The sequence below is a fragment of the Corvus kubaryi genome, unplaced genomic scaffold (genome assembly GCF_017639235.1).
Source record: "Corvus kubaryi isolate FWS band 111438036 unplaced genomic scaffold, C.kubaryi_AGA036_p1.0 37398, whole genome shotgun sequence".
Lineage (NCBI taxonomy): Eukaryota > Metazoa > Chordata > Aves > Passeriformes > Corvidae > Corvus > Corvus kubaryi.
Window position 1 is genome coordinate 31,526,325 of NW_024581137.1, and position 21,558 is coordinate 31,547,882.

The 21,558-nt window shown below is 37.5% G+C and overlaps 1 protein-coding gene across 4 annotated transcripts in view; it reads left to right on the top strand.

The window, feature by feature from the left end:
* The window catches only part of VWDE (von Willebrand factor D and EGF domains), a 31,940-nt gene extending 11,757 nt beyond the window's left edge, over nucleotides 1-20,183 (top strand). The window contains exons 11-30 of one of the 4 annotated variants that reach the window (XM_042043624.1): nucleotides 455-1,440; nucleotides 2,605-2,741; nucleotides 4,669-4,824; nucleotides 5,431-5,535; nucleotides 5,881-5,995; nucleotides 7,350-7,600; nucleotides 7,719-7,938; nucleotides 8,470-8,607; nucleotides 9,193-9,255; nucleotides 10,696-11,352; nucleotides 11,684-11,779; nucleotides 11,864-11,959; nucleotides 12,481-12,576; nucleotides 13,827-13,922; nucleotides 14,261-14,356; nucleotides 14,847-14,942; nucleotides 15,040-15,135; nucleotides 16,412-16,507; nucleotides 17,054-17,157; nucleotides 18,277-20,183. In XM_042043624.1, the coding sequence (XP_041899558.1) occupies nucleotides 455-1,440; nucleotides 2,605-2,741; nucleotides 4,669-4,824; nucleotides 5,431-5,535; nucleotides 5,881-5,995; nucleotides 7,350-7,600; nucleotides 7,719-7,938; nucleotides 8,470-8,607; nucleotides 9,193-9,255; nucleotides 10,696-11,352; nucleotides 11,684-11,779; nucleotides 11,864-11,959; nucleotides 12,481-12,576; nucleotides 13,827-13,922; nucleotides 14,261-14,356; nucleotides 14,847-14,942; nucleotides 15,040-15,135; nucleotides 16,412-16,507; nucleotides 17,054-17,157; nucleotides 18,277-18,297 (3,721 nt within the window). In that variant the 3' untranslated portion in view covers nucleotides 18,298-20,183. Of the gene's footprint in view, nucleotides 1-454; nucleotides 1,441-2,604; nucleotides 2,742-4,668; nucleotides 4,825-5,430; nucleotides 5,536-5,880; nucleotides 5,996-7,349; nucleotides 7,601-7,718; nucleotides 7,939-8,469; nucleotides 8,608-9,192; nucleotides 9,256-10,695; nucleotides 11,353-11,683; nucleotides 11,960-12,480; nucleotides 12,577-13,826; nucleotides 13,923-14,260; nucleotides 14,357-14,846; nucleotides 14,943-15,039; nucleotides 15,136-16,411; nucleotides 16,508-17,053 lie in introns of all 4 variants that reach the window. The other 3 variants (XM_042043622.1, XM_042043621.1, XM_042043623.1) reach the window with 3 other exon arrangements.
* Nucleotides 20,184-21,558: the final 1,375 nt, after the last annotated feature.

Sequence of the window (21,558 nt, forward strand, 5' to 3'; positions counted from 1 at the left end):
CAAATGTCATCATTTTTGCTTCTACCTTTCCTTCACAGTCTTAAAAACTTGTCAAAATAATAAAAAAAAATCTCCTTAAGTTTTAAAGTTGATGTTATAATGTCATCATTGCATTCCATAATTAGTTTAAGAGAAAATTGAAACTGAATTGCCAAATAAGTGTTCAAGTACTATGATGTAAGATTGTTTTGATTAGGTTTAGAACAAAGTATCAGGGTGTACAGAAAACATCCACTCATCTCAATTCTTTCATTAGTTACTCTTGAGGTTTTGTGTTATAGCTGTGTGCTGCAGACATGCTGTCTTTACAGCATACATATTATATATAACGTTATATATATAACATTATGTTATGTATGTATGAAGCAACAAAGAACAAAAAAAAGTTAATACTTTAGTAACATAAAGAAAATAGTTCAGATGATACAGTTTCACCTTTTTCTTTCCTCGCTAGAATTTTACCAGGAGAGAGCTTGTTTGACAAGACACCTGCTTCTTTAACATCTTCTAGAAAAATTGTCTTCTGTGACTGTGCACTTGAAGATGCCAGATTATATCAACCAGTGAACAAACTGGAGGTGGTTACTCGGTCAGAACTTCCTCTGCCTTGTAAAGAAAGTGAAAATGGTAGATTTCTTTCTTTGATACCAGGACTGGATGTCACTGATGAATATCTTGGTCCTGCTGATCTTGTCAGAGGCTTAAAGAAACGTTCATCTACACATGAAATGGATTCATCTACACTTCTGCAGAGGCAGAATAATCAAACCAAACTTCACAAAACATCACTAATAAACTCGCATCTCTCTGCCACCTCAGTGGGAAATACTGGTACAGAAAGAGAAGGAAGTTCAAGCTTAGACATTAGGAGAAATTCACACCATTACAGCAGTCATATTCACAAAAGTCAATCTGCTACAAGTAGAGGGAAGCGCCAAAATTATTATGAATACCATCCGATATTCCTCTTCCAAAGTCTCAGCCAAACAGATTTAGAGGGATACAGTTATTTTTTCCCAGAGGACCATGCTACTGACACAGACCAAAAGTTCCTTCCTTCTTGGCCCACACCTTCAGGCCTCACTGAATCTAGTGCTTTGTTCCTGTGCCAGCAGGCAGTAGCTAATTCTAGCATAGGAAGATCTTGTGGTGCCCTCCTTGGCCGGCGAACAGGCGATGCCATCGATATGTGTGTTAAAGATTTGCTGCTGAAAGATGACCTCGGTTGGGCAGAAGCTTCCTTAGCTCTGTTGGAGAATGAATGTGAGAAAAGAATTTTAGAAGAAATAAATTACAACCCACAGGAACTTGAAGAGTCGGTTGAGAGCCTACTTACTGCTTTAAAGTGTCCCAGTCTCTGCAGTGGTAATGGGGAATGTACAGAATGGGGCTGTGCATGTTTTCAAGGCTACAGCTCATATGACTGCAGAATACTGTCTGGTAAGTGGGGGGAAAATGAGATTTGCTTCAATAATGCTCTGTGTTTGTGTTTGTGCAAAGTGTATTTGTTTTGCTGCCTTTCTCTCCTGCTTTTATACACGGACAAGGGTTCTCAGTTATTTAGTTCCAGTTTACTACAGCTATAGCTATTTTCCATTCAACCTTCTTGTTTTCAAGGACAAAACATGATCTTGGTTTCTAATATGCCAGATTTTAAAAGTCAGTTTGCAATGCAGAGTATAGCCCCAAGAGACTGGCAATGTTTCCACTTGCTGTGTTCTTCAGGGAAAATATTCCACATCCATCCCTCCCCTGGATTTTTACAGTTTATGTGATCCTGTTTGTTAACTCTAAGTGGGATGCTTTTGTCTTTGGTGATGTTACGTCTCTCTAAGCTGTTAGATGGGATGGGAGCAGAAATGATGGTGAAGAAAAAAGAGGTATAGCAAATAGTGCTGGGCAGGTTTTTTTTCATTTTCAGTAGGTAAGATATTCACTAAAAATTCAGTTAAACAATAATGCTGGAAAAATATGAACAGTACTACAAAAGTCAAAACTCTTCCAAAATAAAACCTGTTCTATTTTGGTTTGCAATGGTGTTCTTGTTTTAGTGACTTATTTAAAAGCAGATAGAGAAAGAGGGAATAGAATAATAAGAAATATTTGACTTCAAGAGGAATAAAATAAGCTGGTTTTACTTCATAAAAACTGGGTTTGAGTCAATTTATTTCCTGAAATAGCTTTCATCTGAGATTTTTGTTTAGTTTGTAATAAAAAAAAATCCCTGTATAAATTATTGCATAACTGTTTCCTTTCCAGTTCTATTTATAAGGCCTTAGTTTCATTTCAATTTTAATCTGGAAGTATGATGTAAAGAACCATAGGTGAGAAAGCAAAACATGCATTCACAAGTGTTTGCTATCAGCTGAATTTCCTCTGCTTCATAATACTGAGGTTGTAAGAGAAGACAGAAGCCTAGCTTTAAATTTAAGATTCAGTTTAACAATGTAAAATCTTTCTGTTTATGCTTCCCTTCAGCTGGGTCCAGATTTTGTTGTTTACATAGTTTTCATGGTTGGATAGAAAAATAAACATATTGCATAATGTGAATGCATATGAATGAGTTCTCATAGTAGCATTTATTGTCTAATCTCTGCTTCCAAGACCAGGCTCCAGAAATTACAGAGCTGGAGAATGCTGGGCTGTGCGATATTCGGCAGTATGACTGCACATCAGTGAGAGCTTTTGGACATGGCTTCAGGGACTCATTGAACCTGAAATGTGAAATCATCAAATTGCAAGTAGGTCTCCCTGAATAGTGACAATTACATTTTAAATTTCTTAGAGAACAAGGGACAAAGTGTCAAACATATTATTCATTGATGTGCCTACAACCCAATGCTTTAGTGGAAGCTAAAAGCAAAGGCACTCAGCACTTTGCAGCAAACACTCAAAACTTTGCAAGATTGCCATTTCCTCCATGATAAGAAAAATACAAAACATAATGGGAATGTTCAGCAGCTGGGAGGGAGATAACAGAATACAGCAGTTATCCCTCAGAAAAGGGCAAGGGCAGCCTTATTAGTAACAACCAGTACATCACCGTATTTTTAAGTGCTTATGGAGAGGAATTGAAGTACCACTTCTTTGAAAAAGGACAGCAAGGTTAAAGCCATTACTAGATTTCTGTCTCAAATCTAATGGTTGAAATAGTCTTTTATAAACATAATAAATCTATTAGGAAAAGATAAAGGTGTTTTTGATATGTTGTCCATTTCCCTGAGGTAGAATGCCATGGATATTTAATGATATGGGTCAGGTTTGAACAGGAAATTAAAAAATGTCTCACTGTAAACTTAAGGGGAATTTGTGTAGAGAGACTGTTGTTGCTCACTCTTAAAAAAATTTTTCAAGGCAAATATATAAGCAATTTACAAGACATTTGGATAGGAAATGGCCAGGAACCTATGATTATAGGGATACAGAATTTAAGTGTAAAGGGTGAGAGTATGTTTAATCTCTGCAAAACAAAACTACAGTTTTACTTCCTTCTGTTTTACATTGAACTTCAATTTCTGTGAACCTTATGAGCTGGAATGCTTACAGATCTGAAGGCCTTTTAATTGATTTTTGCAAGGTTAAACTGTTTCTGTAAAAATTATCTTCATTTGCCTCCAGCTAGTAACAAAACCTCTCTGAAGAATTAGACTGTATCACATTTCAACGGTTACAGTACTAAATGCACTCAAAATTACATATTTAGAAATACTTACCTTTTATACTTACCCTTGCTGTGAATTCCTTAACTGAGTATAGGGTGAAAGAAAAAAATGTTTGGTAGGAACAGAAGTAGCACATACATCTATTTAGAAAAGTGTTTATTTTTTTGTCTGAAAAAAAAACCAGGCAAGGCCTATATAGCAGATGAGTCTCCATGCGAGGATTGGGATTGAATAAATGTCTTGATTGACTCCAGTAACTAAAAAAATATGCCAGCTCAGTAAAAACTAGTCAAGCTCAAAATTCTTTTTACTTGCTGTTCTCTTGGTTCTTAGTCTGCCTGAATTCTTACTTCCATCTCATTTTATTTATTTTCCATATGCTTATCCCTACTTCCACATCAATGCTTCAGTCAAATGGTATTATCACCCTTATTCTGTTACCTTGAACTCTCAAGATGGACCCTTGGATGCCTTGTCCTCACTGCAGTTTAGAAGAAAAGTCTGCAGGTCGATGGCATCTTGTACTATTGAACAAGCTGTTGGCTTGTACAAGGGCTAAATGGCTAACTGCCAGCATTGCCCCAGCACCCAGAATGGTTCCTGAGCCCTGCCGAAACCCTCATCTGTTCCTTTGACTAAAGCCTGTCCTTGCGTGGGAGCAGAGATGGAGGGGAACAGAGGCACTTTCACATCAGACCAGTGGTGTTTGAGGACCACCCACTGCTTCACCCTCCTGTTACTTTCCAGCTGGAAGGACTGTTTGTCCTTGGCAATGCAGTGCCAAAGGGCCGTGCAGGAAAGACTTCTCTGCCTGTTCCTCCACAGTAGCTGGCTTAGGTAAAAATCTGCATGTGCAAGTACTGTCATTTAATATTTGCCACTGAATTCTAATCCAGACACATTAGACTTGTTCAAATGCTGTGCAATACACATGGAGTTCTTCTCTGATAAAAACGTTTTTGTGACGTATTTCAGTGAAAAAAAAATCTTCTGTCTTAACATTCAGTATAGTGATAGACAATGGATTCCTGGAGAACCTCTAACTATGCCAGCTGCCTTCCAAAATGCCAGGACTGTCGACTGCCAGTTACCAAATGATGGCCAGCAGTCTGATGTCATGGAGGTGGTTGATGATAAACCCATTGCCAGATGGCAAATAAAGGTACTCTCAGAAATTTCAAATATTCGCTTACAAATATTCCTATTAAGATGAAACACATCATGTAGATATTGTCCTTTATTTAATGGTACTAAAGGGAGAAGTCAGCTTGCTTAACTTGGGGGTCTCAGTTTGTCACCTAAGCTTAAGCATCGAGTGTCATTTGGCTGTGTTCTCCTGCAAGGAGACTGGTAGATACAACCTTGGTCCTGCAGAGACACGCATTCTTCAAGAGTAGAAGTTAAAGGCCAGGTAGTTACCTTAGAGTATTTCAAATGACCTTGGATCCATCTTTGGTAGAATTGAGTTGAGCTCAGCCATATGTACATCCCTGTGTGAGCAGATATCTGAGCTCTCCTACAGATGGAGTCAATAAGATCAATAGAGCCCACACACAATTCAATTTACCTTAAAGCAGACACCTACGTGTGGTTGGTCAAAATCTGCCTAGAGTCATTGGCAGGTTTGGTTAGATTTCTGATGGCTGTTGTGAGATTTTAAACCTGCATGTGGGTGTCTATTAATGAGTGGAAGCTCATGCTGGCAGAACATGCGAGTGATATACTGATACCTGTATCAGTTAATCCATTTTTACTGTTCACCTTGCAGATTTCTAATGATGGATTTGTTTATAGCAACTCTAAAACAATGGTATTATATGATGGAGCCTGTCAGACATGTGAACCACAAGAATCTGGGTCATGTACATTAAAGGTATGTGTTTCACTACTCTCTATTATGAAAATATGCATTTTTTCAGGCAGAAAAAGAATCTAGAAAAATTAGCAGACCATGCTCTGTTCTTGTTTCCAAGAGAGATTGTCAATGCACAGAAAGAGAAGCTGGGATGAAGCAATTTTAAATGTAAAAAATCAAACCAAAAGCACTTCATATAATTATCAGATAAAACCAAACTTGCTGTCAGTTGTTTAGATTTAAAAACAAGCTTAGCTGTTTAATAGAAGTGCTGAATGATTAGATTTTATTTGATACTTACAAATTCATAACCAGTTTGATAACCAAAAACATTAATGAATCACATTTTCATTTCTCTAAAAGGAGAAAACATGCAACATAGATGGACTCTGTTATGGTGAAGGAGACACAAATCCAACCAGCCCTTGCTTACTGTGCAGACCTGACTTATCAAAGCTAACGTGGTCAGTTGTTGAAAGTAAGTTCTAAATAGTTCTTTTTTAATACCAAGAAGTTGAAAGTCTGCAAAGTTTTTAAATTTATGGCAATAGTGATGTTTTAACTAGGCCAGTGTTTCACTTAGAGCTTGTCATTTGATCTTGGTTTTCATCTGACATTTCTTAGTTTCTGAAAATTATATTTTTGTTTCCAGACCATATATGTAAAAGTCAGGCTTTTAAAAATTTTCTTTCCCTGACTCTCCTGCAGTAGCCATTACAAATAACTAGTGAAAATTAACAACTTTCAGTCTAATAAGCACATTGCAGTCTTGATATTTAGCACAGCTACACCCACATATGTTTGTCTTCAACATATAGGTATAACAGGTATTTTTCAACAAATTACTCTGATAACACACAAGTGGAGATCACAAAGTGAATTAAAGGACATGTCATATTTATTAGCCACTTAATATCTGTGCATCATTTACATTGATGGCATAGATATGTGGCCTAACTACTTGAAAGTATATCCAAGGCTGTTGTACTCCAGTTCAGTTAGAAACTGCATTATGAAGGGAAAACCTAAGTCTAAATTTTTAATTTTCCTTCTCTGTAGTACAAAGTTCTAACCTATTGTAGCTCTTTTGGTTCAGATTTTAGTCTGGATATACATATCACATTGGTCCTTTCATCAAATGGAATGTTTCTTGGAGCTTTCATATTAGCCATCCAGCCTGTCCTGCCAACTCAGGTCTATAATGTCGCAAATACAATCATTTCATCCACGTCTTCTTGAGTGAAAGACTCATGAAATCAAGACTCTGCCTTGATTAGGAAAGGTCCTGGCTGAATGGGACTTCTGGTGCCTGTCTTGGTGAATCTTGTCCCAGTTGAACTTGTACTGAAAGCCAAGGTATATATACCTATCCTAAAAGGATGACACGAATGGAAGGAATGAAACACAACTCATCCAGCAGACAGGGAGTCAAGGGATTTCCATGTTACAGCCATGTTGTGACTGGAACTCAATACTGACAGTCAGAAATGCAAGAAGAATGTAAACCAGAGGCAATGCTCTGAAACTAAGGAGCACAACCTCTTCTGCAAGGAGGATGATGTTAGAAATAGGATAAGAGCTTAGCAGCTGAGACACTGGTTATGCCTTCTTCTCTCTTCATGGTTTTTGCCACAGTGGCTGGATTCCTGCTTGGAGCAGGCACTCTCTAGTATTGAAAATATCAAGTGTTTTTCCTGTGCCATTTGAATGACATTAGAATTTAAGAGAAATAAGTACATGGGATTTCTTTAGTAGAAAGATATGTTCCTTTTAATTTCTGTAAGTATGTTGGGACTTTTGCTTAGAAGAGGAAAATATCTCCTTTGTTACAGGTAACCAGCCTCCAGTGCTTGAAACTTTTCAGGGTATGCTACAGACATTTTATGGAGAAGATTTTGTATATCAGTTTTTGGCTTCAGATCCAGAGGGCTCTGCTATTCATTTCACATTGGATTCTGGTCCAGAAGGTGCCAGTCTTTCTGCATCAGGTCTCCTTTTGTGGAAAGCTGTGACAATGAATGTCCATAAATTAACATTTTCTTTGACAGATGACTGCAATGCAACGACTAAGGTAGAAATAGAGGTAATGAATATTACAGTAAAATGACACCTACTAATAAGATATTTAAAATATCTATTTATAGAACTCATTGCTAGTTCATTTAAAAAAAGAAAACTGTCTTATTGGGCGTGTCTTGTAGGTCAGTGTAAAATCATGTGATTGCCTAAATAATGGCTCATGTGTGACAAACATTAATTTCCCACCTGGAAGTGGAAGATATCTTTGTGTGTGTGTGGCTGGATTTGAAGGTGATCTCTGTGAAGTGAATACTGATGACTGTAAACTTAACCAGTGTGGTATTGGCAGATGTGTGGATGGAGTAAACAGCTATTACTGTGAATGTCCACATGAACTTCAAGGTAAATTGCTACTTTATTTACATGTGTTTATCGTGTTTAATGATAAATAGGAGTTTTTAATTTCATGTCTACAATTTTCTTTTTAAATTTTCCATTATAAATAGCTTATTGTTATATTATGAAGAAATTTTATGGTCTTGTGGTACAGATATGTGATATACTTCAAGGTATTTCTTGCATGGCTCTAATGGTTGTTTATTTTAGTTCATTATGAAAGCTAATTTCCATTGTTTTCCTCTGCAAAGGTAAATTCAGCAACATGGAAAAACACAGGAGATTCCTCCTGCAGATAAGCATGTAGTCCCCACAGCCCACCTTCTCCATATTCTACAATAAGCAAAATACTTGATATAAGATGAAAAAGTGTGAATAGCAAATCTAATCAGCTGTTCTTATTAGATGGACTGAAATGCCTGGTTGCACTTTTTTTTTTTAATTTCAGAACTTGCCTACATTGTACTTTTATAAACAGACCATCAAAGTCTAGTGCCACAATATTATAAAAAAAATTAAATCTGTATTTCAATACAGGTAAAAATTGTCAAGAGGATGTAGATGAATGTGCATCCAGTCCTTGCTTCCCTGGAGTATTCTGCTTCAATACTTTTGGTTCTTACTATTGTGGTCCATGCCCAAATAATCTGCAAGGAGATGGGAAGTCATGTCATGGTAAAATTATTTGATTTTCAGAAGAATGGTATTGTCTTATTGTCATTCAGATAAAGTATCTTTGATTGTGCTTCATGTTTCTAACAGTAACTTGGAACTCTTCTCAGTAGTCAGCAAAGCAGGGCTGTGTCTCTCCTGATGGCAATGTCAGACTGCTCTGGGTCAACACAGCTGTGAAACACTTTTTCCAGTGTAGAAAAAAACATATAAAAAAGACACCCTCATTCTTTTATACCCAAGTAGAATACAATGGAATACTTTTGGCATTTTTTTCTTCATTATTTTCATAATACGATAAATTATTAATAAAATATTGAAAAAATATATTTCTATTTGATTAATATAGAACTATTTACCCAAGTCAAGGCAGTTGCCAAAATTTTATTTATATGCAATTACTGAATAACTTGTATCTTTAAAATACTCTGTTAAAAAACTTTTAAGAAACATTTTTAAACGTTATCTGCCTTCTGAATTTTGAGTTGTTTTTATGTAGTAAAACTTTAACTCTGTTTGTAATTTATTTAAATTTAAACAAATGTAGCTACTTCTATGCACTACTAATGTGCCTTCACATCTTTTCAGAAAGCTTTGATGATGCTGATGTTGGAAGGAAGGATTCCACAGGAGAAATTGGAGGGAATAAAGGTGATTCTTTTCATGAAGAAAATGGAATTTCTGATTCACACACTGATAAGAATATAACTGGCAAATAAAGGTTCTAGTCAGTTTTATGCTATTCACTTTATTTTTCAGTTTGGCACAATTCATTAATTACTGGGGCTGTATTCTGATCTGAAAAATGAGGCTGAAATGTCAATATCAACAAATCCCTTGGGTCAGTCAAGTCATTTTATTAACAGTGTGATGTATGACACTCTTACAGTTGCCTTTTGTTTTAGTGACTAACCACTGACATAAAATAGGTAACATGGGGATAGGGACATCTGTTATATGAGATAAGCAAAAGTTTATGGCATTATGCTGAATGCCATTTTCCTACTTGAACTCAAAGCAAAGGTGAAGGATATGGCAAGTGCATGTCTTTATTCCAAAACTCTGTAAATGCTGTTGCTGGCATTTCCTGGTCTGTGCCTGCTGGGGGTTTCTTTGTGTCTTTTCCCTTCATCTCTGAATTGTTGTTGGGGTAGAAGGAAGACTCTCTCACTGCACTGCCAGTGCTGGCTAATTCTTCATCAGCTGCAAAATGGTTTGCTTTTAGGCAGTGGGAGACCACACTACTACAATTCAGTAAAGTTTAACCTTTTGTAAACCATTTTCTAGTTATAAATGGATTAAGGTTTCATTCCTCCACTGCCCCATAATGCTAAAACCACATATACAGTATTCTACCAGTCTGGAATTACAGTGCTGTACTTCTTTCCACAAACCACACACTTTCCCTGGGCAGAATACGAAGAACTTATCATTCATTTTGCACTCTTTTGAATGAGGAGACTGAGTCAATCTCTGATGTTTATTAAACAGTTGAAACATCCCACTACTAAAACCCAAGTAAAAACTTTGAGAAAGTTGATTACAAATTTTGAAGAATAAAACATGTTAATACTTTTGCTACAAGTTGGTGGCTCATTCACCTAGAATGTCCGTGGTGCATCAGTGTGTCTAAGCATCTAAATACATGTGATTTTATCTCTGCTTCTAGTGCTGAGACACACTGATGAACCATATACAATATTTTTGCTTTAAATTCTTTCAGTTACCTAGTTGAAAGCAATGTATGGAGCTGATAATCTGCTGACAGTAAATCTGTTTATTGACCTAATATGGGAAAATCTCTGCTGTCTGCCTCATATAAATCGTGCTTTCTCCTTTTCTTCCAGCCAAGAAAAGGCCATGGTGAGGGCAGGAATGGTTATAATCAGAATACCTTGGTCTTCTCTAATTCTCTCAGTTAGGTTCTACTGCATGCTTACATTCTGAGGTAGCACAAGGAGAGACTTCCTGAAGCACAGAATGAATGGGCTGTATGTTTATCTGTTCAGAAAACATTCCCCACCCTCAAAAGGAAAAAAAGTCTGATGGTATTCACATACTTCTTCCCCATTTCTTTCTAACATGTTGTAGGTTTTCAACCATCATCCTTTGAGAAGGTTCTAAGAATGTCAAGTTATATTCCCAGTTCTACAGATGTCCCAAAGAGATTTATTTCTACAGAAATGGTCAGTAGCAGCATGCCACCAGCCTCCAGAGTAAAAACAATCACTGGCTGGAAGACACCTGATTCTCAGAGAACTGCTTCTGTACAACCTGCTCTGAGCACCATCAGTGGTCACCTTTCTGACATGGAAAACAGTTCTTCGGTACATGCTGTGAAGGCTGCCTCTTCAAGGAGCTGTGCTGTATCACCTGAGAAGGAAACAAGAACACAAACTGAGGCCTTCAGCTATTTTGAGAGCAACAGGAAGACTTCCCCTAGTAGCAGAGCAAGTATAAGCAAAGGATATTCTTTGCCAAACAAAGCCTTCAAAGGTGGAAATGCTCAAAGAGTTCTGCACCTATTAGCTAAGCATAAAGCTAGTCATTTACCTTTTTCCCTTGTTGAAGTCACTGTCCCACCAAAAATGTTTCCTGAAGAATTGAGTGAAACAGTGATTCCTAAAGCAGTGACCTGTTCTGATTTACCTTGTTTTCCTGGTGTACCCTGTGAGCCAAGTCAAGATGGAAGTGTCAAGTGTGGTCATTGTCCTTATGGTTATTATGGAGATGGCTTCACTTGCAGAGGTATTACAAATAATTGTGCTTAAATGCTTTGAAGAAAAGAATCTCGAGATGTCTTTATCACTTGAAAGTATATTGTTACTGTATAATCAGTGGAAAGTGTGGTATATTGAATTTTCTCATTTTCATTCTTAATATTGGCATAGCCTACAGGCTTTTAGTTGTATTGATGCACTTAAAAATACTTTTCTGATGTGTCTTAGACTCCTCATTTATGGGCAGGGACACAATGGATTCTCTGTAATTGGTTCACTACGTTAGGCAAGACACATTGTGCTGAAATGCCACTTTCATTTTCCTTATTCTTTTCTTTGTCTTCTTCATTGCCTTTCAGCAAGATGTAGACAACCTTGTGGCAAAAATATGGAGTGTGTGGCACCCAATATTTGTAAATGCAAGCCTGGTTATGCTGGTTATAACTGTCAGGCTGGTGAGTATGGCATGTTAATTTTGCCTTTGGTAACTCATATGCACAAATTAATAACTTGCAGAGTGCTGTTGATTTTTTTGCCAGCTCTATGCAGACCTGATTGCAAAAACCATGGGAAGTGCATTAAGCCCAACGTCTGTGAGTGTTTACCAGGATACAGTGGCTCCACTTGTGAGGAAGGTAAATATAGTAGTTTTTGCTTTTAAATCCATAACTACCCAAAGGATGCTGTGAACAGCTCCTATGTCTGTTCCTTCTGCCAGCAAAAAGGTGTGTTCATTTTACTGTCACTGCAACAGGACTCTTGAGTTACATGTTGGTATATGTCCGGGTTTTCTTGATATACACTGTAAATGTTGCTTATGATTGGATATTCCTAAATTTAGCCTTCACAGTAAGCAGAGCAGTTCACCAGTGAATGTAGTTGCCTCTAAGCTAAACACTCCTGAAGAGTGGGAAGCACTGTCTGGAAATTGTGTCAGCTTTCTTTTCTTCAGGGTGACCACCACAGTTGGGACTCCGTACTATTGAAGTGGTTGTTGTTACTTACTCTTGTCAAAAGGCATTGCATGTATCTCCTTATTTTATTTCCATTTTTTTGCTCACTGTCAGATATTAACATTTGCTTTTTTATAAAGCATAACCAGCCCATGCGTCTTTCTAGAGGTGATTCCTTGAACAACATAATTCTATATCTGCAGCACATTGTAAACCACCGTGTCAAAATGGAGGGACGTGCTTGGCCAGAAATCTCTGCACCTGCCCATATGGTTTTGTGGGACCAAGATGTGATACAAGTAAGCTAAAGAGCATAAGAGAAAAACAAATGGCGTTTTTCCTGTTCTTCGGGAGCAAGAAAGCAGATTTTTTATCCCCTCGGTCTTATGCTAGCAAATTACATAATACCTGTGCCTCTTTGAAGGTTCCCATACTTGAGCTTTTTGAACATCATGAAACTGCACATCACTTTGAAAACATAATGCATTATAAAAGGTGCAAATAATTTATATTTTATGATTCATGGGCATGGAAAAATTGAGTACATTTTGTATGTGATAACATCTTTAGAAAAACACGCAGATGTTTCATATGTCCTGGCAGCTTTTTAACTTTTATTAGCTCAGATTGATTAGATACTTGGGTACATTCAGAAGTTGTTGTCAGTGAATGGTGTGTCAGAAAGACTGGGATACAGGAAAATTGAATTCAGAACCACATTACGGTGTCTTTTTCCTTTTACCTGGCCTGAAAATTGAAAAATTTGCTGTGATCATAACTGAAAGATTGGAATTTCTTTGTCTCACATAAATTGTCTTTTACATATCAAATCATACATTCTGCAATTTGGCAACTCCAAATTTTGGGTAGATTTTATACAGGTAATTTGTATCCTTCAGAGAATCCAAATTTATACATGCTGTTTATGTATTGTTCACATGAACGTACCATTGCATTATTAACCCTGAATTCAGAAAGTCCTTTGTTTGTCCTCCTCAAATCCCAGGACTTTTTTTCAGGTTTTCTTGTTCTAGTTTCAATTTTGACAGAAAAAAAGCTGCTCTTTGTGAAGCAGTACTAAAGAGAATGAGATGTCTCCCTGAAGAAGTGATTCATGGTTTTCCCCAGCTGTGATATTTTAATGTCTTTGCTTGTCAGTCTCGTGTTACTGTGTGCATGCAGCTGCTCTTGCATCATGTAACACAGTCCATTTGTCTCTTAGTATTGCATTTCCCATTTGGTTTAGAAATTTTTTTTTCTAAATTTCTAGATTTTTAACATTATATATAACCAGACCATGGATAATTGCATGGAAAAACATTTTACTTACCTTTGTCATCTGGTGCTAGCTATTATGGGTATGAGACTAGATTACTCTGTTTAGCAATTCCTCTTCTACTAGTGGAATTGTATGTTACTTCCAGTGTTAATTTTTGGGAAGGAACTGGAAAACAAATCAAGAATACTTTGTAATCTCTTTCTTGTCCTCCCACCCCCTGTCTCCTCCCCTGCCTTCTCCGATGGTTTTCCCCAACTTCTCGGATGGTAGTGGTTTGCAACAGGCACTGTGAAAATGGTGGTGAATGTCTCACCCCAGACGTCTGCCAGTGTAAACCTGGGTGGTACGGACCCACCTGCAGTACAGGTAACACCCCTGCAACTTCCATGTTCCTGGAAAAGCATCCATAGGACCTCCCATAGCTTGAAATTTGGAACTGCATGGCTCAGGTGGCAGCAATGGGCAGCTGCTCTCTGCTGCAGGGCCTCCACACTCCCTTGTGTCTCTGCATGTTACTTCTGCTGCCAGCAGCACCTCTGGGAAATCTTATACTGATGCCTTAATTTGGTGTAAAGATTCTATGGGAATGATGTTGCCTGCAGTTATCTTAGGTGTTTAATTCCTGTTCTTGAAACAGACACATGTATTTTATGGACTTTATTTGGATGTTGTGCTTCCCACTCTTCTTGACCCTATTTCTGCAGCAATGTGTAATCCTGTGTGTCTCAATGGTGGTTCCTGTACTAAGCCAGATGTTTGCCTGTGTCCACATGGATTCTTTGGTGCCCACTGTCAGAATGGTAATATTTTCTTTTTTTCTTCTCCCCACTCCTTAATTGCTATTATGAGGAAATCTGTGAGAAAAAATCATGACACAAAATTAACAATCAAGTCATGTACCTGAGAAGTGGTGCAAAACAAAAATTACATTATTTTTTAGATTTTATGGCTGATTCAACAACTGTCCAAGGAGAATGAAGACTCAAAATTAGTCTTGTATTCCACTCAACATTTATGCAGCTTTCAACCAGTTTCATTGTATGTAATGTGTAGTCTGGTTGCTTGTGTACACATACAGTTGCAAACCTCGACTCCTTTTTATCTGATTTTGCCTTTACTATTGATGTTTGCACCAAAACACAGTAGTATGATTTTTACAAGGCAGGCCTGATAGTGCTGAATTGTCCATACAAACTGTCAGAATCTTAGTGTTGCTCTCTTGTTTCCCAAAAGTATATCACTAAGTCAAAGTCCAAACTACAGCCTTTTCCTCCTGTTTGTATCTTTTAGCTGTCTGCAGCCCTCCGTGTAAGAATGGTGGTCACTGCATGAGAAATAATATCTGTACTTGTCCTGATGGGTACACAGGCAGAAGATGTGAAAAAAGTAAGCCAGCGTTAAAATCTTCTGTGACCCAAAAATAACCAATAAATTATTCTGTAATCAGTTAAATGTATTAAACAGCAGATTTTTTGATTTTAAGGTGTGTGTGAGCCAATGTGTATGAACGGAGGAAGATGTGTAGGCCCAAACATTTGCTCTTGTCCTTCAGGATGGAGAGGAAAAAGATGTAACTCTCGTAAGTACCTCGTAGTTACCAGGAGAACCATACCTTAAAAGTAGTATGTGACTCAGGACAACTCTGTCCATGCAAGTAATACAAAGTTAGTGCCAAAGAACTTAAGAATATATACACATCTATTCACATTGAAAAAATAGTGATCTATAACTTGGCAGCAAAATTTAGAATGGAGAACTAATACCATGCAGTTCTTAGGCGAAATCATGAGACCGAAATGTCTGTTAAATTCTTGTATAGCAATTATTATTTGTTTCTTTCTGGATTCTTGTGTAAATAAAAACATCTGCATTTCTGCAAAGAGATGAGTCAAAAAAGTGAAAGAAATTCAATTTGTGCTGTAGGACATAAAACCAGATATAATAGAAAAAGAAGTTCAGTGAAATATTGGAAAACTGTGGAAACAGTTGGAGGTGATGGGAATAAAATATGCAATGGGTACAAGCTCTTTGGGACAGGTAGAAATAGTACTGTGATGGTTGCACATCTGTGGGTCACATTGTATCTTAATAAAGATATTGATGGTGCATAAATAAATTGTGTCAGCATGGATAAAAGCACAGTGTGCATGAAAATCAGCATGATGGTAGAAATCCCATAGCTAAAGTGTTAGTGTCTGTCATAGTACCCACCCGAGGCTTGAGAATTGATGTGGGCAATGAGCTCTCTAATGGCATGGAGGAAAAATAAATTCCCCTGTATTACTTTCTGTAATTATTGGAAAGGGGTTGTTTTTAAAAAAAATATATTACCAGTATTTACAGGGGTGAGATATTCTTGGACACTGTGGAAGAGAGATTTGATTATCAAATAGTCAGCTATGAATGAATGAAAATAATGTGGGTTAGATCATGGCTTAATAAGCAGGGACAAATGTACAGGCAAATGGGTCATAGAAAGTAACTTTGGATCAAATATTCTTGATTCATTGGGTATTCAGTTGCATGACAGACAAAAGATCTCTCACCAAGGTGTATGCTTTAGAAGGTAAATTTGCAAAAGATAAAGCTCATTAATGTTGCTGTCTTAATTCAGTATTTCAGGCTTTTGTAGCAATCTGTGATGCAGCAGAACCTCTGACTGTGGTTGGTTGTAGAGATTTTTGTTTCTAGTTGCCTTTCTTATTTAATATCCTGTTGGCCTTAGATATTTGAATGAATATGATGTGACTCTTGAGTATGAAAAGCACAACCTCTCGTGGGCATCCTGAAATCTGAATAAAAACTCAATGTAACCACTTGGGATATAACCATATTTTGTGATGATGTTTGTGCAGCAATCTGTCTTCAGGAATGTGAGAACGGTGGGGAGTGTATTGGACCGAGTACCTGTCATTGTCCTCCACAGTGGGAAGGAATTCAGTGTCAAACACGTAAGAATGATGTGACCTGTAACCTCTTGCTTCAGCACAGTTCAGAGTGCTTCAGCCACATGCAGTGCAGAGAAGTCCTACACCTTGCATGTAGTTTAGCCACATCTGTGTCAAAGGCAGGATAAAGAGTAAAGATAGCTCTGCCCCTTCTGAAGCCTTCCAGGATCTGATGGCACTCTGGGACCCTGGCAGTATGTGTTGGCCTGCTCCAGTGTTGTATGCTGCTGAGAGGCCATTGCAATAGCTTGAAATAGCAAGGTGTGCTAAAAAACACCTTACTCGTGTTCTTTGCTCAGTCTCATTCATGCCCTCAGTGTGTTCTCATGTTAAATCTGCATCAAAGCAAAAGGGGGATGGGATAGACATAAGAACACTGTTGGCTCCATGTGGCCTTTAAGTGTCCTTACCCTGTGAAAATGCCTTCCAAGGTCTTGGTTCCTACAAGCAAACAGAATAAGTATATAGAGATGGCACCCACTTTTCCTTCACCAATGAATTATTCATTTGTTCATGAATAAAGCCTTATGTGTACCTCTCTTGTTTTAGCTGTGTGCACCCAGAAGTGTCTGTTTGGAGGCAAGTGTGTATTGCCCAACATGTGCTCATGTCGTCCAGGTTATACTGGAGTCCTCTGTGGGAAGAAAATTCAGGTATGTGTAGAGTTAAGACACCAGAGATCTGGGAGCTAATTAACTAGTCCACTCTTGTCCAGTGAAGCAGCGTGATATACATCAAATGTGTATTTTGTCTGATTTCTTCCTTTCATTCCGCAGCAAGAGAAAATTAATGGAATTCCTAAGAGCTATTCCAGTAATTTTTAGGTTCTAATACTTACAGAATTTTTCTCAGCACCTAATGTAAACTTCCTTTGTTTCAAATTAAGCTGATTGTCTCCTGCCATGCAGTAGGAATTGATAACTATCCTCTTGACAATAACCACTATTTTCTTTTCCAGCATGTGGCCCCATTTTAGGGAACAGTGTCCTACTGCTGACTTTCGCAGCTTGAACCAAGTCAAGCCCTGATCTTTTCCCAATTAGCTACACTGCCAGTCCATCTCTGTTTTATACAAGTATGACTTATCCCCGAGTGTCACTCAAGAATAACTTTACTTTTTTGTTTCAGAGGAAATGATGGCCATTTCTCTGTTTTGACATGCAATTTTCTGTTGGATTCCCTTGCTTGAGTGCTGATGCTCACTCACTGTTAATTAAACATTTTGTTACAACTAACTGTTTTGTGGTGTCTGAAGTAAAAGCATTCTGCTCTTCTTACATCATCTGTGGTATTTCTAGTCTTTTAATTTCAGTGTATTTAGACACATTTCTGGTGCCAGCAGAATTGAGAGGTGTGGTAGATATGTTTCAGAAATTGAAACAAGGAAGTGTTCGTACAGATTTTGAAAATATGAAACTACAAATCCTATATCAATGACTGTAATGTTTGCTATATTGATTTAGCAAAATGTGACCCAAAGGGAGAAATAATTTTGATGTAAATGTTTTCATAAATATGTCCTGCATAGAGTTAGTGTATTTTTAGTCTAGAAAATATATATTGTTGGTCAGTCAGACAGTGTCGTGTCATACATTGATCACAATGGCACATTTTCTTAATGAAACAGAAAAACAATATGCACAAGTTTAACTTAATGTTGTGATTCTGCATATCAGGCCAGCAGAGATTCATTAAAATTGTTTCATAAACTTTATCATAAAAATGGGTTGCATCATTAAAGTCTGGTTTTAATACTTTTTTCTCTCTCCAAGGTACAAAGACATCATGGTTGAAGAAGTGTGGCAATTCAGTTGCAGTGCTGCATGGATGTATGAGACTTGAAAATAGCAAAAGGGTTGAAGGCAATTACAGAGTTCATTTAAATGAAAGGAATATTCAGAAGCCTTATTTTAAAAGATTCATATTAGTCACAAATGTTGGCAAGCTTCAAAACAACAATCTTGTAGTCATTAAAACGTATGTATATTTCTATAATTTTTTGCTACCTCATGTACAAACCCCACAGCTTCTGATGTCTTCATTGAATTCCCAGATCTGATAACTGAGCCCAAAATTCTGCAGTTTGTTGATGTAGTCAACTGGACTATGAAATTTCTTTTGAGGGAACAAGACTGTAGCAGCTGCTGAGTGACTCTAGCAAGGAAGGTAGCACTTCAGCACTTGTGAATGGTACCTTCTGTTTATAAACACTGTTTACATACATACTATTTGGCTGCAGACAGAAGAAAAAGCAGAACTGGTTTTTCTTCTTTGTTTTGTATTTACATCAGTCTTGTTCTAATGACAAGCCAATAGGAAGGAAGGAGGGGAAACTTGAACTGAGGCTGGGCTACTAACAATGAAGGCAAGGCCTCCTTCTTGTTAACAGTCAGCCAGATGCAGAATGACTGATTTATCCACGACAAGCCTTTGCAGCCAGAAGCCAGATTCCAACTTTTCTGTCTTGACTTCATTACTTACAGTCACAAATTTGAATAGCCAGCCTTTGAATTATTCCTGTGTCTATAAGACTTTTATGCCCCTGAGATGGAAGTCAGTAATATGAGGAAATTTTTTTCCCAAGCCTCTTAGAGAAATTTAACAATGCGTTCAGTAATGCTGAATCTTAAAATAGGAACTAATAAGAGGAGAAATTTGTTGTACATCATGCCATCCATACTCATCACATCAGAAAGTATTTGTAAAGACTTAACATAGGACTTTTTTCCATTACCTATTGCTCCAATGAACTGTTAGCACCTACCAGCTGCCAGGTAGTTTTTTACAAAAAAAAATTCCAGTTTTTCTGAAGTTTCCTATAGAGGACTGCTATCTTCTTGTCCTAGAGCTGTGAAAGACATTTCAGTTCCTGCCATAACAAAGTGAGCTCTGGTAACAGACACAAACATCCCTTTAGCTAAGACATTGAAGTTTACTGCTTTGGTTTTTTAAGCCAAAAATAAACATCATGACTTTCTGTTCTCCTGAGCAATATTCCGTTTATATACTCTAATTCTGAACAGGAAGAAAATAGAGGTAATTTTGCCATTTACTGCAGTTCTGTGATGCTGATTACCAAATCATAGCTGTTAGCAGCTCTGTGCCTAGATTTCTCCTCACCTTTTGATAGTCTTCTTAAGTCATCTTGCAAAGTAAGCTGGCATTTTGAGAGCTTAGCATCATTCCAGAATGATACCTGATGGATTTTCAAGTGCCTGACAGGTGTATTTTAAAAATGTCCAATTTCCCACTTGCATTTTAAATTTTAGTGTTTTCATAGTTTCTTTCAATCAAGCATCCACATGGCTGATAGCCTGATGATCTGGGAACTGTTATATTATTTAAAACTACTCCTCTTGAGCCATTTCCTTTCTCACATCTCACAAAGATGTCGATGAACAAAACCCGACTAGCTCTCGGAACTGCTGCCTCAGGATGATGCTTTGGACCCACAAGTGTCTGAAAAAGTTTTGAAAGTACAAACACACCAATATCACATAATCTCATACTGTAATCACTGCTGTTCCATGTGTCAGTTATAGGGGTGCTGTGTGAAAAAGAAAGACAACATCTGCCTGGAACACTGCTAATAGTACTTTGGTTAATGAGTTTGTGCAATCCTTCATTCACAAAACTTAATCAATACATATATGTGCATTTCTAGGATTTCAGGCACAATAAAGGGATTTTTAATCATAACTGTTAGTATTTGCCATTTATTTTCAATTGTTTTAAAGGGAGAAATTATTTCTTTTATATTTTCCAAATGCAAGCTGTGTGAACAAAGGCACATCCAGAGTTTTGCTACAGTAGCTAAAAATGCTCAGTGCTAAGCTGTGCTATTTTTGCTATTTTCCAGCAAGCACATAGTGCAGAAAAATTATTAGTACATGCAAAATGCCAGGCAGCTACTTCAAAACTGCCCAGTAATTATGTGATTAGTTGAAACTACTTTGTTACTACATTGTTCATCATACACAGGAAACAAGATCCACTGTAATTAGAAAGCACATGCCAACAATACAGTAAAATTGCTCAGTGTAACAAGATGCAGAATCATACAGAGGGCTTGTGTACAGAGGTTAACAGAACCGCTTGAATTGCAACCTGAAACTAGGCTCAAAAGAGTTAGGGGATTTGAGAGTGGGGAGAAGGGTTGAAGTCGACACAGTTCCACTCTGAAGGAATGAAGGGCAACTTGTATCAAATCGAAGATTTTGCAGTGATTACCACATTATGCACTACACTGGTATCTTCACTGAATTTTCTTGCAAGATTTCTTTACACACTAAAGAGTGCTGGAAGGTACCTGATGCCTTAGGTTTTAACTTTTATATTTTTTAAATCCTGTACTGCCTAGTGTGTAACTCTGAAGTTCCGCGTAGCCTGTTAACTACTGTTCTCTCGTGCTAGGCAGACATAACAAACCCTCTCTAGGTTTGCACTTCGAGGACACCTTGATTGTCCCAGGCCCCAAAATGTGCAAACTAAAAGCCTTTGAGAGGACAGGCAAACTTGGCGTAATGACATCATTGCCTGAAATTATAATTGGAGAATTAACCCTGGTGTGCAAATGGACCAAACTTACAAAAGTATGAAGAACCTGTGACCCAGTGTCCATCTTGGGTGGAGCTCCTTGTGGGCTTTGCACTCCCAAGGTGTACCTTTGAAGGCCCTTCAAATAACCTACTTTTATTGTGTTATTTTGTCTAGCCTCTGTTTTCAGGTAGCCACTTCAAGGCATCATACCCACGTACATCATCCATTTATTACCTGGTTGTACTGCAGTTGCTCTGCAAGCCAGCAGAAATTCTCCCAAGTGCATGTTGATTTTTGCCCCTGATTTTGAAAAGATCTTTAAAATGCACTACAATTAATGTTTTCTGAAGGAAGGGCTTGTATCACAGAAGATACCACAGATAGTCATGTTGGCTGTGATTTAAAAATAAAACCACAAGTGGGCCCTATGTGAAAGGCTCTTTCTTTCTACAAAAGTTAATTATATATTTTCATAGCTAAGAAGAGAAAGCAAGTTAACATTTCCATTTACCAAA